Genomic DNA, 18,519 nt, shown 5'->3' with positions numbered 1-18,519 from the left:
AAAGTCCTTCCAAATGTCTCTCACGTATTTCCACAGGTGCATATATCCAAAGGTGAGTATTTCCCAAAGGTAAGTATCTCCAAATCCTTATATTCCTCATGGAAGTGGACGTGCAGCACTCTTGTCCTCCAGAGAGCCCAGGTTGGAGACTGTGTCTCTTCACCCCCACACACTCACCCCCAGTGTGTCTCTTCCCTTCAACAAACCTTCAGCTCATCAGCTCCTCATTTGTTTCAGCTGCGTGGGAAGATTGGCCATAGAGGGGTGGAGTTCCCGACCATACCAGCAGATGGAGCCATAGCTGTCTGGGTTTGCAGCCACCTCAGGGGGATGTAACGTCCCTCCAGGACACAGCCTCTCGTGACATCACACATCCCCCTCCTCGGGACCGACGTCCTCGTCGGGGTAAAGGCAGCGAAGAAGGCATCACGCCGGGAGAGGGCGTCCGCATTGCCGTGGTGCTTGCCAGACTGCTCTCTCTTCAACTCCTCCAACTCTAGGACCAGGGACTCAGCCTCCTGTTGTCTCTCCTTGAGTTTCTTACTGAACGCATCAGCCTTGGTTTTAGCAGAGTTTAGCTTCTGTTGAGCAGCTTTCAGTTCCTTCTCTCTCTCTGCCTCCGCATTCTTCATCTTGTTCTCCAACACCTTGTACTTCTCCTCTGCCTTCTTCTGGACCTCCTTACTACTGCGCAGGGTCTCCTCACACTCCTCGATGGTCCTGCGCAGCATCTCCAGCTCCTCCTGTTGCTTATGGAAGGAGCTCTGTTGGAGTTTAGCCTGGAGGATATCTAACTCTTCTGTCTTCATGTCTAACTGTTGCTTTAACAAACGATACCTCTCAGCGGTCCCCTTCAGACCAGACAGTTCTTTGTCCAGATTCTGTAGCTCTGTCTCTGTGTCGGTCTGGGCACCTGCCATCCCTATCAGAGCCCGGGCGGGAGTGAGTAATTCGGAGGATTGCACCGGAGCCTTCCCAGGATGAGTCTTGCCTCTCCGTTTCCGAGGTACTCGGGTTATCCTCTCCTGAGACTCTCTCCAGAGTGGGTAAAAGGCTGGGCAGTCTCGTCCAATTAGGACAGGGACGGGGAGGGAATCAACCACCCCCGCCGTCGTGTGTATGGTTCCCCGTGTGCTGGTCATTGTAAGTTCAGTAATGGGGTATTCTCTGGTGTCCCCATGGACACAGGAAACTGGGAGGACTTTTCCCGGGGGTCAGACACGTTGGGCCCACCAAATCCTTACGCACTAGGGTGGCCCGGCTACCAGAATCCAGTAAGGCCTCCACATCATGGTGATTCACAGTTACCGGGCAGGTGGGGGGTCGATCTGGGCCGCCATCTACGACTCCCAAGAGCGAGGCAAAACGGTGTGTGGGTGCTGAGCTGGAGGACTCCGCAGTGGGCATAGGTTCATCGGCTGGTTTCCCACACTGCCAGGAGATATGTCCCATCTCCCCACACCGGTAACACTGTCGAGTTTCCCCCTCCTGGTGTACTCTTCTTGGACCCGCCTGGTTTCTGGCTCCCCCTGGAGCCGGGATAAGTCCTGACGTGGCTGGGTTCGAGACCTTGGGGTCCTTTGGACGGGTTCTTCCCATTTGTGGTGGGGCCGCACTCCTGGGGTCTTTTCGGGAAGCATTCAGCATCTCCGCTGTGGCCTGGTACTTTTCCACAGCTTCCACGGTCAGATCAGCCGTGGTCAAGGCCTGTTGACTGATGAACCGTTTTGCCTCATAAGGCAGGGCGCGTAGGTAACGATCCACCACAACGGCCTCCACCACCGCCGCTGCTGTATTCCTCTGCGGATCCAGCCATTTCCTTGCGATTCGGACAAGTTCATGCATCTGCGCCCGAGGAGGTTGGTCTGGTTGGAAGGTCCAGCTGTGAAAGCGCTGGGCCATACCAAACTTTGTGAGTCCATATCTGCTGAGGATCTCAGACTTCAGGGCATCATAGTCAGTAACCTGGTCAGGGCCCAGGTCCCGGACAGCATTCAGCGATTCCCCGGTTAGAAAGGGGGCTAACAGACCAACCCACTGTTGCTTGGGCCAGGCTTCCCTAGTGGCCGTGGCCTCAAATGCATGCAGGTATGCCTCAATGTCATCGGTAGCTCCCATCTTAGATATAAAGTCACTTGCCTTTCTTGGGCGGGTATTTTGGACCACCCTCTGTCTCTGCAACTGCAATTCCTCTGCCTTCAGAAGGTTGGCTTTCTTTTGCTCCTCCAAGAGAGCCACGTTTGCTTGCATCTGGGCGTGCTGGCCAGCAACAAGGGCTTTCAATATGTCCTCCATTTCAGTCGGCGGGGAGCCTACGGCCAACTTGGAAAACTGGGTGATCAAACCTTCGGTATCCTCCTCTGACATGCACTATTAACGCTTGAGCGTGCCCGTATTCTCCACCATCTGTGACGTCACGAGAGGCTACACAGCTTTCAGCGGGATTGCTCAAGTAGTGCAAGGAGACAAGGTTCAAACAAAACAAGGATTTTATTATAGGTCTTGGGAAATTAACGAAAATATAACAAAATTCTGTTCTCTTGTGGCTCTTTAAGGGTTAACAGTTCAGGGATGTCTCTTCCACATCCAAAATCATAATTCTCACTCGCTCAGATAACTTTTCCCCAGCCTTACTGTAGTCCACGTTGCAGCTAGTGGCCAACCCAGCAAAAAAGTCCTTCCAAATGTCTCTCACGTATTTCCACAGGTGCATATATCCAAAGGTGAGTATTTCCCAAAGGTAAGTATCTCCAAATCCTTATATTCCTCATGGAAGTGGACGTGCAGCACTCTTGTCCTCCAGAGAGCCCAGGTTGGAGACTGTGTCTCTTCACCCCCACACACTCACCCCCAGTGTGTCTCTTCCCTTCAACAAACCTTCAGCTCATCAGCTCCTCATTTGTTTCAGCTGCGTGGGAAGATTGGCCATAGAGGGGTGGAGTTCCCGACCATACCAGCAGATGGAGCCATAGCTGTCTGGGTTTGCAGCCACCTCAGGGGGATGTAACGTCCCTCCAGGACACAGCCTCTCGTGACATCACAATAGGTTTGTGTTGGTGAACCTTTAGACTTCACGTATCGTTTTGTTGTTTTGTTGTTCATGTATTAAGTACTCATTAAAAGATGTACGCCTATCACGCTGCGCCTTGGTCTGGTTCTTACAACGATCGTGACAGAAGATCCCACCAAAGAAGGACCAAGCAGCGTGTTCAGGAGCAGACACCGGGAAAGGAACTGGAGAGGTTGGTGATGTCCCAGGTGGGCGAATGGTGGTCTTGGGAGGACATGTTTGCGGGCAAAGGGCCATGGGCAAAAGTTAAAGCCCTGGCGAGAGAGGAGGTACGGCGCCAACCGTGCCGTCGTCGGACAGGCGAGAGGCAACCCCAATAAAAATGTTGGGGGGGGGGCACACGGCATGGACGACGGGGCTGCTGGAGGCAGCTACAGGGCGAGTTTTTGAACTAGAAGAGGAGGCCACCAGGTTACGGGGGCCATTGGTCATGAGGGGGAAGGAGAGTGTAGAGGCACGGCGAGAGGTACTGGGGTGTGTAACCAGTCCGGTCCGGCCCGTTCCTGATCCCCGCACAAGGCCAGTGGTGTGTGTTCCCAGTACGGTCCGGCCTGTTCCTGTCCCTCGCACCAAGCCTGTGGTGCGCGTCGCCAGCCCGGTCCGGCCTGTTCCTGTCCCTCGCACCAAGCCTGTGGTGCGCGTCGCCAGCCCGGTCCGGCCTGTTCCTGTCCCTCGCACCAAGCCTGTGGTGCGCGTCGCCAGCCGGTCCGGCCTGTTCCTGTCCCTCGCACCAAGCCTGTTGTGCGCGTTGCCAGCCCGGTCCGGCCTGTTCCTGCTCCCCGCACCAAGCCTGTGGTGCGCGTCGCCAGCCCGGTCCGGCCTGTTCCTGCTCCCCGCACCAAGCCTGTGGTGCACGTCGCCAGCCCGGCCCGGCCTGTTCCTGCCCCTTGCACCAAGCCTGTGGTGCGCGTCGCCAGCCCGGTCCGGCCCGTTCCTGCTCCCCGCACCAAGCCAGTGGTGCGCGTCACCAGCCCGGCCCGGCCTGTTCCTGCCCCTCGCACCAAGCCTGTGGTGCGTGTCGCCAGCCCGGTCCGGCCCGTTCCTGCTCCCCGCACCAAGCCTGTGGTGCGCGTCGCCAGCCCGGCCCGTTCCTGCTCTCCGCACCAAGCCAGTGGTGCGCGTCGTCAGCCCGGTCCGGCCCGTTCCTGCTCGCCGCACCAAGCCAGTGGTGCGCGTTGCCAGCCCGGTCCGGCCTGTTCCTGCTCCCCGCACCAAGCCAGTGTTGCGCGTCGTCAGCCCGGTCCGGCCCGTTCCTGCTCCCCGCACCAAGCCAGTGGTGCCCTTCGTCGGCCCGTTCCCGGGGGGGGTACTGTCACGCCCTGGCTCTGGGGACTCTTTAATGTTGAGCCAGGGTGTTAGTTTCTATGTTTAGTTTTCTAGGTTTATGTTCTAGATCGTGTGGATCTATGTTGGCCAGGGTGGTTCCCTGGCCATAAATACTTATGTCATGCAATAAAATGCAAATTAATTACTTAAAAATCGTACAATGTGATTTTCTGGATTTTTGTTTTAGATTCCGTCTCTCACAGTTGAAGTGTACCTATGATAAAAATTACAGACCTCTACATGCTTTTTAAGTAGGAAAACCTGCAAAATCGGCAGTGTATCAAATACTTGTTCTCCCCACTGTATATGTGGTATATGGCAGTGGTATTTACAGCATATGGCTATTATTAATTGAAGTACATTTTGTTTAACTTGTAAACCAGATTGTCATGGTTACATTACATGATGTCACATGTACTGTATGTCTCAGGAAGCAGTGACATCGGCAGATCCCATGGTTATTATTGATTAGAGGTGTATCCAAGTTAATGGACTGTTTGCTAAGCCCCGCCCCAGAATTTTGGGTGACCAATCGCAGCGCTCCAATGGACAACAACTGTCGTCGAGTCCGACACCTCGGACAAGCTCACGTTAGAATCACATGAAAGCCAGTGAGGGTAGTGGGAAAAACAGTTTTCTTCAAAAAATACATTGTTTAAATGGTTAAATAATTGAAGAGTGCACCAGCGCTACTTGCTACTGGGATTCCTGAAATGCAGAGCCTGTTGGGAGTATTTTTTAAATCTGAAATTATACGTTTTGTTACATTGTTTGCTAGTTCAGCTGGATAGCTAGCTCTCAGTCTCATTGACCACCAAATGTTGCTAACGCTAGCTAGTTAGCCACTTAATATAACTTGATTTCTCTAAATGTATGTTAGCTAGCTAAGTTAGCCATGTTATTAATACGATTCCCATCTCATATTGACATCAGGATACGATTTGAGAGCACTAGTTAGCTCCAAATGTGGTTAGTAGCTTTGACTGCATGCTGACAGTTAATTCAGAGCCATTCAGTGGCTAGCCACACTACAAACATACCAGGTTCCTGTGAAGCAATTGTAATGACAGTCCACCACAACATACCCGAGAGTTTCCTGATTAGCAGGGTCATCTGTGTTTAATTTCATTGTGTATTAAAGTTTGAGATCATTGTGAGGGGATTTAGCCAGTGGTTCGTAAGGGGAAATGGGCTTAACGGGAAAATTTTGTCCGAGGTTGCAACAGTAACCAAGGGGGAGTGGGGCTTAGCGAAGGGTTAATTATGTTTACCTCTCTGGATTTTCATGGTTGCAATACATGATGTCATGGTGACATAATCAAATGGTTATTATTAACATGGTTATTATTGCTGTAAGGTCAAATACAACATGATGTGTCATTACTGATGTAAAACTGTGACATCACAATGGTGTTGACACAGAAGGCTGATGTTGCAGGGAGACATGATATCATAATGGGTGATATACAGTGCATTCAGAAAGTATTCAGACCCCTTGACTTTTTCCACATTTTGTTACATTACAGCCTTATTTTAAAATGGATTAAATAAATAAAAATCCTCATCAATCTACACAAAGTCAAAACAGTTTTTTTGAATTTTTTTCACATTTATTACAAATAAAAAACAGAAATACCTTATTTACATAAGTATTCAGACCCTTTGATATGAGACTCGAAATTGAGCTCAGGTGAATCCTGTTTCCATTGATCATCCTTGAGATGTTTCTACAACTTGATTGGAGTCCACCTGTGGTAAATTCAATTGATTGGACATGATTTGGAAAGGTACACACCTGTCTATATATGGTTCCACAGTTGACAGTGCATGTCAGAGCAAAAACCAAGCCATGAGGTCGAAGGAATCGTCCGTAGAGCTCCACGACAGGATTGTGTCTAGGCACAGATCTGGTGAAGGGTACCAAAACATTTCTGCAGCATTGAAGGTCCCCAAGAACACAGTGGCCTCCATCATTCTTAAATGGAAGAAGTTTGTTACCCCCAAGACTCTTCCTAGAACTGGCCGTCCGGCCAAACTGAGCAATCGCGGGAGAAGGGCCTTGGTCAGTGAGGTGACCAAGAACCCGATGGTCACTCTGACAGAGCTCCAGAGTTCCTCGGTGGAGATGGGAGAACCTTCCAGAAGGACAACCATCTCTCCAGCACTCCACCAATCAGGCCTTTATGGTAGAGTGGCCAGACGGAAGCCACTCCTCAGTAAAAGGCACATGACAGCTAAAGGACACTCAGACCATAAGAAACATGATTCTCTGGTCTGATGAAACAAAGATTGAACTCTTTGTTCTGAATGCCAAGCGTCACGTCTGGAGGAAATCTGGCACCTCCCTACGGTGAAGCGTGGTGGCAGCATCATGCTGTGGGGATGTTTTTCAGCAGCAGGGACTGGGAGACAAGTCAGGATCGAAGGAAAGATGAACGGAGTAAACTACAGAGAGATCCTTCATTAAAACCAGTTCCAGAGCACTCAGGACCTCAGACTGGGTCGAAGGTTCACCTTCCAACAGGACAACGATGCTAAGCACACAGCCAAGACAACGCAGGAGTGGCTTCGGGACAAGTCTCTGAATATCCTTGAGTTGCCCAGCCAGAGCCCGGACTTGAACCCGATCGAACATCTCTGGAGAGACCTGAAAATAGCTGTGCATCGACGCTCCCCATCCAACCTGACAGAGCTTGAGAGGATCTGCAGATATATATCCCAAATACAGGTGTGCCAAGCTTGTAGCATCATACCCAAGAAGACGTGAGGCTGTAATCACTGCCAAAGGTGCTTCAACAAAGTACTGAGTAAAGGGTCTGAATACTTGTGTAAATGTGATATTTCAGTTTTACATTTTTAATGCATTTTCAAACATTTCTAAAAACCAGTTTTTGCTTTGTCATTATGGGGTATTGTGTGTAGATTGATGAGGGAAAAAAACAATTTAATCAATTTTAGAATAAGGCTGTAATATAACAAAATGTGGAAAAGTCAAGGGGTCTGAATACTTTCCGAATGCACTGTATGGTGTTTCCTATTGCCCTGGAAGAAGTGGTCTTCACTAATATCTCCCTTAAACAATGTAAACTACGCTTTGGTACTATTATTGCTCACACAATTTGTATTTGGCGCAAAATGTAAAAACAATGTAACTGGGAATCAAAATGGCATGCCCATATTCCAATATTTCACAATAATGCCTCCAGATCGGAGGGCGGCCTTTTGCATCCCCCCCAATGGTCCAAATGTGGAATCTGTACCCTTATCGATATCATGGACAGTAATGGTTTGAGAAAATTCCAAGATTTGAAAGATACATACACACTACCAAGCAATCCTTTTTTCTATATTTATAACTTAGGTCAGCTATGCTGGCCTATTGAGTCCCTTGGGAAACCCAATTACCGAACCATCCAATGCTTTCTTCAGGTGTGGGGTTGTGGGGTAAATGTTTTACATACAGATCTCATATTACTGTATTGATAAAAAAATATAGCATTTTGCAAAAAAACATGATTATTTGTCTCTCTTAAATGAAACCATCAAGTGATAGATTTTAATCAAATACATGTCTGTCATTCAACAACCCCATGCCATGATTAGATAGTGAAAAAACAAACCAATCTCTTTCATAATTTCTTTAAACAATAAAATCTAATTTATCAGCATTTCTGAAAATGGATATATAGCATCTAGGAATGAAACTCTTCACTTATTTCTACATTTTTCTAATTTCTTTATGCATTTAATGAATAAAATCAATTTCTTGGCATCAAAAGTTTGCGTGTGAGAGTTATTTTGTGCGTCACATCAACAACAATGCTGTTTTAGAGGAGTTAAGGGGAAGAGGAGTTAAGGGGGAGGGAGGGGAGGGGAGAGAAAACTAACAGCAGCAGCTCCTGTACTAAAATGAAGAACATTTATTACTGGCTACTGAGGAAAATGTGAAGCAATAGAGCAATACACACACAGCATACTACAGAAATGTACTACAGGGTGTACGGTCTGTCCATAAGGTGTATAGTCATCGCAGTGATATCTCACAGTCCATATGGAATAATATAAAATCTCTGAGTGATTCCACATGATGCTGGCCCATGTTTACTCCAATGCTTCCCACAGTTGTGTCAAGTTGGCTGGATGTCCTTTGGTGGGTGGACCATTCTTGATACATACGGGAAACTGTTGAGCGTGAAAACCCCAGCAGCATTGCAGTTCTTGACATAAACCGGTGCACCTGGCACCTACTACCATACCCCATTCAAAGGCACTTAAATATTTTGTCTTTCCCATTCACACTCTGAATGGCACACATACCCAATCCATGTCTCAATTGTCTCAAGGCTTAAACATCCTTCTTTAACCTGTCTCCTCCCCTTCATGTACACTGATTGATGTGTATTTAACAAGTGACATCAATAAGGGATCATAGCTTTCACCTGGATTCACCTGGTCAGTCCATGTAATGGAAAGAGCAGGTGTCCATAATGTTTTGTACACTTGTATATTTGACATTTGTATCTAAAAGCATAATTGAGACATAATCTCATTCCATCTCAATAGGGCTGCCTGCCTAGCCTAGTCACTTCTGTAGTGCCTCAACAAAGCATCACAATAAGAAGCAACATACCATCTGAGTCCCAAATGGCACCTTCCCAAAATAGTGCACTACTTTTGACCAAAACCTTATGGAGAGAGGTAGAGAGAGAGAGAACTGAGGTAGAAAGTGGGAGAAAGATAATGAAAGATAAAACAGGGGAATAGAGAGAAAGAGCAGTAGAGAGAATATGGGTGGATGGACAAAAAGACAGCCACAGTAGTGGGGACAGGGAGCAAAACAAAAACACAGTGACAGTCAGACAGGGTTCAAATTCCACATAAACTCTGGGGAGGACCCTAAAAATAGTGGGGCTGGATTTGAAATGATTAGGGGGATTCCCATTCTAATGCTTATGATGGTGTCCTGATTCGTCATGGGAGGGAACCCCTGTCAATTAAACCCTGCAGATGGAGACAACACACTGATAAAACATAGAGGCTATAGAGATGTACAAAGATAAGAGAGAAAAGGGAGAGAGGAAGATATACAAACGCACAGACACACACACACAAGCTTTTATTTTCCTTACATGCTGACCACACTGCGTGCGTGCGTCTGCGTGCGTGCGTCCGCGTGCACCAACGCGCGCATGTTGATTTTGTCCATCCACACCAGACGCAATCAGGACACGCAGGTTGAAATATCAAAATGAACTCTGAACCAACTATATTAATTTGGGGACAGGTCGAAAAGCATTAAACATTTATGGCAATTTAGCTAGCTAGCTTGCTGTTGCTAGCTAATTTGTCCTGGGATATAAACATTGGGTTGTTATTTTACCTGAAATGCACAAGGTCCTCTATCCGACAATTAATCCACAGATAAAAGGGTAAACCAAGTTAGTTTCTAGTAATCTCTCCTCCTTCTGGGTTTTTCATTTTTTTTGTACTTTACATGGCGGTTGGCAACCAACTTTAAGGTGCATTACCACCACCAACTGGACTGGAGTGTGGACCTCAGTTAATCTTTCAATCACTTTAGGATATATGCTCCTAAAAACCAATGAGGCGTAATTTGCAGCACGTCAAGCGTCAAAAATATAACCAAGTTCTATTTTAGCGCATGGCTACGCAGATGCTCGTTGACGCACGCGAGCAGTGTGGGTGCAATGATTGAATAACATGTATGTGTACATTTATTTTGCGATGCTCACACATGCGACGCAGGCGGTGTGGTCAGCATGTTAGGGTGCTTTTTAGTCATTCAGTTTTTATTGTTATTATTTTGTTTTTTATCCTCTTATGTTTGTTGTGTAATAAATATTTCAGTTTTTATTTACATTGTTTTTATTTGTTTTTTCCTGTAAAGCACATTGTGTTGCATTCCATGTCTGAAATGTGCTGTATAAATAAAGCTTGATTTGATTTGATCTGATGTGAAAGAAATCCACAGTAGCTGAACCCACAACCAAAACAAAGATGGCCCCCTATCCTCCACTATCACACACTATACCCCACCCCCAAACCCTCAACCCAACACCTCTTTCTTACCATCTGTATGGGCCTCTTACGAAGGTCTCGCTCTGTGACCAGCCTCTCCTGGTCTGTGATGTAGAGGCCCTTCAGAGCCAGGGCCTGGATGACATCATCGTGGCCAATGAGGGGCTTGGTGGCATCACTCTTCAGGATGAGGCTCCCGGCTCTACAGTAGAGATCAGCAGACAGCAGCAGGTTGGCCACTGGAGGCTTCAGGTGCTCCTGCTCATACTGGTCTGTGTAGAAGGGCTCCTTCAGGTCGGCTGGCACACTGTCTGCATAGGAGAGAAGAAGGAGACAGAGAGGGAGAACGGTTCAAAATGATGAATATGAATACGACTTTTGTATCCAAGTCAATTTTAATTTATTAACACTTAACAGTATGTGAGAGAGAAATTAAGGAATTATACAGAGAAGGAGCTTCAGTTTCAGAGCATGCAGGCATAAACAAAGTGGAAGGTCAGCCTAAACCACCTCATATTACCTCATAGTGTATTTTTGTCACATTTCTAATATGATGAGAATCAATCTATTAGTGAATCTAGAAGATCAGCACGTTTGAAAGGGTTATTTGAAGGTTTGATATTTCACTACATGACTGATGGTAATTCAGTGTTTAACTGTGGCAAGTCTACTTCATTCTTTCCTCATCCAAAGACATGGGCGTGATCTCCATAGGAGATACACTATGGATGGACCGCACGGTGCGTTACCATGGAAACTACAGTAGAAGAGGAACCTGATCGATTCATGTGCACTCCATATCTCTCTAACTTCCAGGGAGCTTCCCTCAGTCTGCTTTATCAAAGAGAGAGATGGATAACACAGGAGTGTGTGTGTGTGTGTGTGTGTGTGTGTGTGTGTGTGTGTGTGCAGGCGGGCACACACGAGCTGACAGATATGAGTGGGCCTGACTTCAATAATTCAGGGTGTTGAGAAAATGAGGAAGGTATAAAACCAGAGACTCTGAGATTGCTCAAACAGCTACGAAAATAACCAGATTTTCACACCACTCAAGTGGCTGCACATTAGAACAAACTAAGTGTGGTTAAAAGGAGATTGACCCCAACCCTGTAATGCTACATGGTGTAACACTTTTTACAATACTCCCGCACACATAGACACATGCACGCACGCACACGCACACACAAACACACACACCGATCTCCGGATATGCAACACACCCATATCAGAAGGAGCAGATGGGTGTTCATGAAGATGAGGGTGTGTAAAGCCACAGTGACCGAGGCTTTCGCAGCTTCACACTCCTTATCCCACCCTCACACCACTCTGCGAACCATATCAGACAGGCCAAGTCAGCAGCTCATAACAGAAACACGCGATCTGATCAACATCAAGGTCACCAAAGGGTCCTAGAGGTAGAAGTTTCTCTTGACCGCAGATCTAGGATCAGATTACCCTATCAATAATCCTCACCTAAACCATTATGTGGATGTAGAATAAATCTGAACTGGTATCAGTGGTTACATTTGGGGCAACTTTGACCTACGCCTTGAGGAGAACGCAACTGAACAAAGGACCAATAGGAGGGGTGGTGGGCGTGACTCCCACAGAGGTGAGGACAGGGCCATGTTCAGTATGAAAACGTTTTGGAACGTTGCAGATAGAAATGCTATGATTAGAGCCAACGTGATTCTTCATTCTAGATGTCAGAGGCATTTTCGTTGTTCTAGATAGCATAATTATATCTGAACATAAAACGTTATGCCTTAGGTTTAGAGGTGGGGCTAGAGCCCTTCGAGAGGATTACACCAAAATGCCCACCTTGATCAAAGAAGCATGATGCTGCCACCCCCGTGCTTCACAGTTGGGATGGTGTTCTTCGGCTTGCAAGCATCCCCCTTTTTCCTCCAAACATAACGATGGTCATTATGGCCAAACAGTTCAATTTTTGTTTCATCAGACCAGAGGACATTTCTCCAAAAAGTACGATCTTTGTCCCCATGTGCAGTTGCAAACCGTAGTCTGGCTTTTTTATGGCGGTTTTGGGGCAGCGGCTTCTTCCTTGCTGAGCGGCCTTTCAGGTTATGTCGATATAGGACTTGTTTTACTGTGGATATAGATACTTTTGTACCTGTTTCCTCCAGCAACTTCACAAGGTCCTTTGCTGTTGTTCTGGGATACACTTTTGTATATATAGTGTATATTTCCACACTGAGGTTGGAATAATACTGTGAAATTGTGAAAATTATGATAATGCCCTTTTAGAGTAAGAGCTGTTTGAAATCAGCCTGTTTTGGTGGGATGGAGTTTTGGCCTGCCTGGTGACATCACCAGGCGGTAAATTAGTTAACAGACCAATAAGAAAGAGAGTTCCAAACCTCTCTGCCAATAAGAGCTGGTTTTCAGTTTTCCCTTCCCCACTCAGACCACTCTGAGACAGTCCTAGCAACATTTGCTAAGAAGCTATTTTAGTTTATTTTTCACCATTTTAATTGAAAACAATCACAGTAAGGTACTTAATTGTTACCCAGAAATGATTTGATATTGAGATAAAAATGGCTGCATTGGACCTTTAAAGGAATACAAAACAGATGTCTTGTTGAGGTTCAGTGCTAGTTTCAAAGCACATTGGTTTATAGAAGTGCTCATACTCCATGCAAGTCTCCCAAAAGCACACATCTGGATGTATTTGGTCCAGATTTCATGATCATTCTAAAGATCTAATTTAACTGTACTATATATAAGAATACGAATATGTATATAGTGTGTAAATAGTATTTTTGTAACGATCCCGGCTGTCTGAGTCGGGTCCTGGCTGGTGACTAGTGTTCCTGTTCGTAATCTCCAGTTTCCCGAGGGTTCGGGAACGCTCCGGGGAGCGCTCTTGTTTTCCGCACCTGCATCCCATCAGCAATCTGCACACCTGGTCCTGATCATCACCCTTCTTAGGCTCTGGCCTAACATCCAGTTCCTGCCGGATCGTTAGCTATGAACAGTATGTTTGTCAGCGTATCAGCCTCTGAGCCATTAGTGTTAGTTTTGTTGTTTTGCACCTTGTGACTTGCTGTGTACTGACCTCCGTTTTTGTTCTGTCTGCAGTCTCTCACCCGGAACCTTCACCCAACCTCTGCCTGATGGTCGGCGGCTGCCCGAGCCAGTACCGACCAACCACTGCACCCTCAACAACCCATCCACGCCACCCGCTCTGTTCCCTGGATTATTCAGCCTCACTCGGAATCGATTAAATAAACACTCACCTTTCTCTCAACGTACCTTGTCCTGGTCTGCTTCTGGGTTCGGGCTTAGTAAACCGTGACAGAACGATCCGGCCAGTAATGAACCCAGCGGACCTGGACTCTGTTCGCCATGCTATTACCCAGCAGGAGAAGATGTTGGGCCATCATAGCACGGTACTACAGGAGATCGCATTGTCAGTTCGGAACCTTTCTACCGGTCTGACGGAGGTCCAGAACCAACGCAAGTGTCCGGTGGAGGATCCACTACCGGTTTCACCCATCTCGCCTGCCGCTTCTGAAGCTGTGTCCATCCGTGAGCCCAAGGTTCCGACGCCGGATAAATATGAGGGGGAGCTGGGAAGATGCCGTTCCTTCCTTATGCAGTGTGGATTAGTGTTCGATCTACAGCCCTACTCTTATGCCACAGACAAGGATAGGATAGCCTTTGTGATTGAGTTGCTGCGTGGTCGAGCGCTGGAGTGGGCTTCAGCCGTTTGGGAACGACAGGATCCCTGCATGGCTTCATACCAGGGGTTCACGGCCGAGATGAGGAAGCTCTTCGACCATTCCGTCCGAGGGAGGGACGCAGCTAGGCGCCTGTTTTCGCTTCGCCAAGGAACTCGCAGCGTGGCCGACTTCGTGATCGAGTTCAAGACGTTGGCTGTGGAGAGTGGGTGGAACGAGGAGTCTCTGCAAGCGGCCTTTTACCAGGGTCTGTCGGAGCAGCTCAAGGATGAGTTGATCTCCTATCCGGAGCCTAGTGACCTGGACAGCTTGGTAGCCTTGTCTATTCGGGTGGATAATCGAGTCCGAGAGCGAAGGAGGGAGAAGCAATGGGGTCCGTCCAATCGATCAGCTTCTCAGTTCCCAGTCGGGTCGGGTGGTGGACCAGAACACGTCGATCATTCTCCACCACAATGGATTAGTGGAGAGGTCCTCTCTCCCGATTCTGAACCCATGCAAGTGGGGGCGGCACGGGTTAACCAAGGAGGAGCGTCAACATAGACGTAAGACCAACTGCTGCCTCTACTGTGGTAGCTCGGGACATTACATCTCCACTTGTTCCCGGCGGTCGTCAAACTGCCCGGCTCGCTAAAGTTGGGAGGACTTTTAGCGAGCCAGTTTCAACCTCTCAGTACCTCTGTCAGACCCCGTTTCCCGGCTACCCTTGTGAACAGGAATCAGAGCTTAGCGCTTAACGCCTTTATCGATTCAGGTGCCGATGGAAGCTTTCTTGATGCCGAAGTTGGTGGAACAGCTGGGGCTTTCCAAGGAGCAATTGCCGGAAGCCATTGAAGCGACCACTCTGAACGGCAGTAGTCTGGCACGTATCACGATGAGGACTGAACCGGTTAAGATGCGGTTGTCGGGGAATCATTCTGAGATGATTTCATTCTTCATTCTGCCGTCTTCCCATGTTCCTCTGGTCCTTGGATACCCCTGGCTGAAGGAACACAATCCCACGTTCGATTGGGTGACGGGCAAGGTAACGAGTTGGAGCCTTGATTGTCATGCTAACTGTCTCAAGACTGCCTGCCCCCATTCGGTTCCCAGTCAGGTGATTGAGGCTAAACCCCCCAGATTTGTCCCTGGTTCCCGAGACATATCACGATTTGGGGGAAGTTTTCAGTAAGCAGAAGGCTCTGTCACTCCCTCCCCACCGACCATATGATTGTGCCATCAACCTGGTCCCTGGAGCTGTCTACCCCAAGGGAAGGTTATACAGTATCTCCCGACCTGAACGTGAGGCGTTGGAGACCTACATCAAGGAGTCCCTAGCTGCTGGTCTCGTTCGTCCCTCGTCATCACCCCTGGGGGCAGGATTCTTCTTTGTGGGTAAGAAGGATGGCTCTCTTCGACCGTGTATTGATTATCGGGGGTTGAATGACATCACGGTCAAGAACAAGTATCCCCTGCCCTTGATGAGTTCTGCCTTCGACTCCTTACAGGGTGCTACGGTGTTCACCAAGCTAGACCTACGCAATGCGTATCACCTGGTCCGGATCAGAGAGGGGGACGAGTGGTTGACGGGTTTCAATACACCGATGGGTCACTTCGAGTATCAGGTGATGCCGTTTGGACTGACCAATGCTCCAGCGGTATTCCAGAGTATGGTGAACGACGTCCTGAGAGATATGATCGGTCTCTTTGTGTTTGTTTACCTGGATGACATTCTGATCTTCTCGAAGGAACCTTCCGACCACGTCCAGCATGTCCGGCAGGTTCTGCAGCGATTGTTGGAGAATCGCCTGTTCGTGAAGGCCGAGAAGTGCGAGTTTCACGCCCACACGACATCCTTTCTCGGGTACATCATCTCCAGGGGAGAGATTAGGATGGACCAGGAGAAGGTTAGAGCGGTTCTGGAATGGGCCCAGCCCGGTACGAGATTGCAGCTCCAGAGATTTTTGGGGTTTGCGAATTTCTACCGCAGATTCATCCGGGATTACAGCCGTGTGGCCGCTCCGTTAACTGCCTTGACTTCCAGTATCAGGACCTTCAAGTGGAATCCGGAGGCGGATCGAGCGTTTCTGGATTTGAAGAGGCGATTCACCAACGCACCGATTCTCTCTCAACCGGACACGGCCCGTCAGTTCGCCGTTGAAGTGGACGCGTCTGATGTGGGAGTTGGCGCCATCCTGTCGCAGCGATGCTCCACGGACAGTAAACTCCATCCCTGCGCCTACTACTCCGTCGCCTTTCGCCTGCGGAGAGGAATTACGATGTGGGTAACCGGGAGCTTCTCGCGGTGAAACTTGCCTTGGAGGAGTGGCGCCACTGGTTGGAGGGGGCGGAGCAACCGTTTATTGTCTGGACTGACCACAAGAATCTTGCTTACGTGCAATCGGCTAAACGTCTCAACTCCCGGCCAGGCCAGGTGGGCGTTGTTTTTCGGACGATTCAAGTTTGCCCTGACGTTCCGACCTGGATCTAAGAACGGCAAGGCGGACGCCTTGTCCCGGATGTTCTCCAAGACGGAGGAGAGTGGGTCCAAGACCGAGACAATCCTCCCCCGGAACTGCGTCGTGGGAGCAGTTATGTGGAGGATTGAGGAGGAGGTGCTGGCGGGCCTTCGGACTCAGCCCGGTCCCGGTAACGGTCCACCCGGTCGGTTGTTTGTGCCTGAGTCGGTTCGTCCTGCTGTCCTCAAATGGTCCCACGCCAGCAAGATGGCTTGTCACCCTGGCGTGGCTCGGACAATGGCGTTTCTTCGCAGACGCTTTTTGGTGGCCTGCCATGGCCGAGGATACTCGGGGTTTTGTTGCTGCCTGTCCAGTGTGTGCGCAGAATAAGAGTACCAATCGGCCCAGCTCTGGACTACTTCACCCCCTTCCTATTCCCCGCGACCATGGTCGCATCTGGCCCTGGACTTCGTCACTGGGTTGCCCGCTTCTGAGGGGAACACGGTCGTTCTGACTATCGTGGACAGATTCAGCAAGTTCGCCCACTTTGTGCCTATTGCCAAGCTTCCCTCTGCCTCGGAGACGTCCGAGATCCTGGTTAGGGAGGTTTTCAGGGTCCACGGTTTGCCCAGTGATATCGTTTCCGACCGTGGCCCTCAGTTTACCTCTGCTGTCTGGAAGTCCTTCTGTTTGGCCATTGGAGCTACAGTCAGTCTCACATCTGGTTTTCACCCCCAATCCAATGGTCAGGCGGAGAGAGCCAACCAGAAGATGGAATCCACGCTACGCTGTCTGGTCTCTTCCAACCCCACCTCCTGGGTCTCTCAGTTGCCTTGGGTTGAGTATGCCCACAATACTCTTCCTACATCTGCCACTGGGATGTCTCCCTTCCAGTGCCTGTATGGCTACCAACCTCCCCTGTTTCCTTCTCAGGAGAAGGAGCTCTCAGTGCCTTCTGTTCAGGCCCATATTCGCCGTTGCCACCGGACCTGGCATCGGGCCAGAAGGGCACTCCTTAGAGTTTCGGACCGGTATCAGCTCCAGGCGAATCGTCGCCGGATCCCCGCTCCCACCTATACCATCGGAGATAGGGTTTGGTTGGCCACACGGGATCTTCCGTTACGGACTGAGTCTAGGAAGTTGTTACCGAGTTCATTGGTCCGTTTGTGGTGGAGAAGGTGATCAATCCAGTGGCAGTTCGACTCAAACTACCGAGGACGCTCAGAGTCCATCCCACCTTTCATGTCTCCTGCCTCAAGCCTGTCTTCCTCAGTCCTCTGTTGCCTCCTCCGCCTCCTCCTCCTCCTCCTCGGATGATCGGAGGTGGTCCTGCCTACACGGTGCGTCGCATCATGGATTCCAGACGGCGGGGCCGGGGTTTCCAGTATCTCGTGGACTGGGAGGGGTATGGCCCTGAAGAGAGGAGTTGGATTCCGCGGCGACAGGTCCTAGATGCGGACCTCATCAGTGACTTCTACCGCCTCCATCCTGGCGCTCCGGGAGTCCGCCCGGTGGCGTCTGCCGGAGGGGGTACTGTAACGATCCCGGCTGTCTGAGTCGGGTCCTGGCTGGTGACTAGTGTTCCTGTTCGTAATCTCCAGTTTCCCGAGGGTTCGGGAACGCTCCGGGGAGCGCTCTTGTTTTCCGCACCTGCATCCCATCAGCAATCTGCACACCTGGTCCTGATCATCACCCTTCTTAGGCTCTGGCCTAACATCCAGTTCCTGCCGGATCGTTAGCTATGAACAGTATGTTTGTCAGCGTATCAGCCTCTGAGCCATTAGTGTTAGTTTTGTTGTTTTGCACCTTGTGACTTGCTGTGTACTGACCTCCGTTTTTGTTCTGTCTGCAGTCTCTCACCCGGAACCTTCACCCAACCTCTGCCTGATGGTCGGCGGCTGCCGAGCCAGTACCGGACCAACCACTGCACCCTCAACAACCCATCCAC

At 49.2% G+C, this 18,519-nt stretch overlaps 1 protein-coding gene across 8 annotated transcripts in view; it reads right to left on the bottom strand.

The window, feature by feature from the left end:
• Positions 1–18,519, bottom strand: part of camsap2a (calmodulin regulated spectrin-associated protein family, member 2a) — a 98,352-nt gene that overhangs the window by 75,182 nt on the left and 4,651 nt on the right. For all 8 annotated transcript variants that reach the window (XM_045205283.1, XM_045205285.1, XM_041840015.1 and 5 more), the window contains exon 2: positions 10,487–10,746. In XM_045205283.1, coding sequence (XP_045061218.1) covers positions 10,487–10,746 — 260 coding nt within the window. The remainder of the gene's footprint in view (positions 1–10,486; positions 10,747–18,519) is intronic.

This window comes from Coregonus clupeaformis, chromosome 20 (genome assembly GCF_020615455.1).
Source record: "Coregonus clupeaformis isolate EN_2021a chromosome 20, ASM2061545v1, whole genome shotgun sequence".
In the NCBI taxonomy this organism is placed as follows: domain Eukaryota; kingdom Metazoa; phylum Chordata; class Actinopteri; order Salmoniformes; family Salmonidae; genus Coregonus; species Coregonus clupeaformis.
The sequence above is the reverse complement of the archived record's forward strand: the minus strand, read 5'-3'. Positions and strand labels throughout refer to the sequence as shown.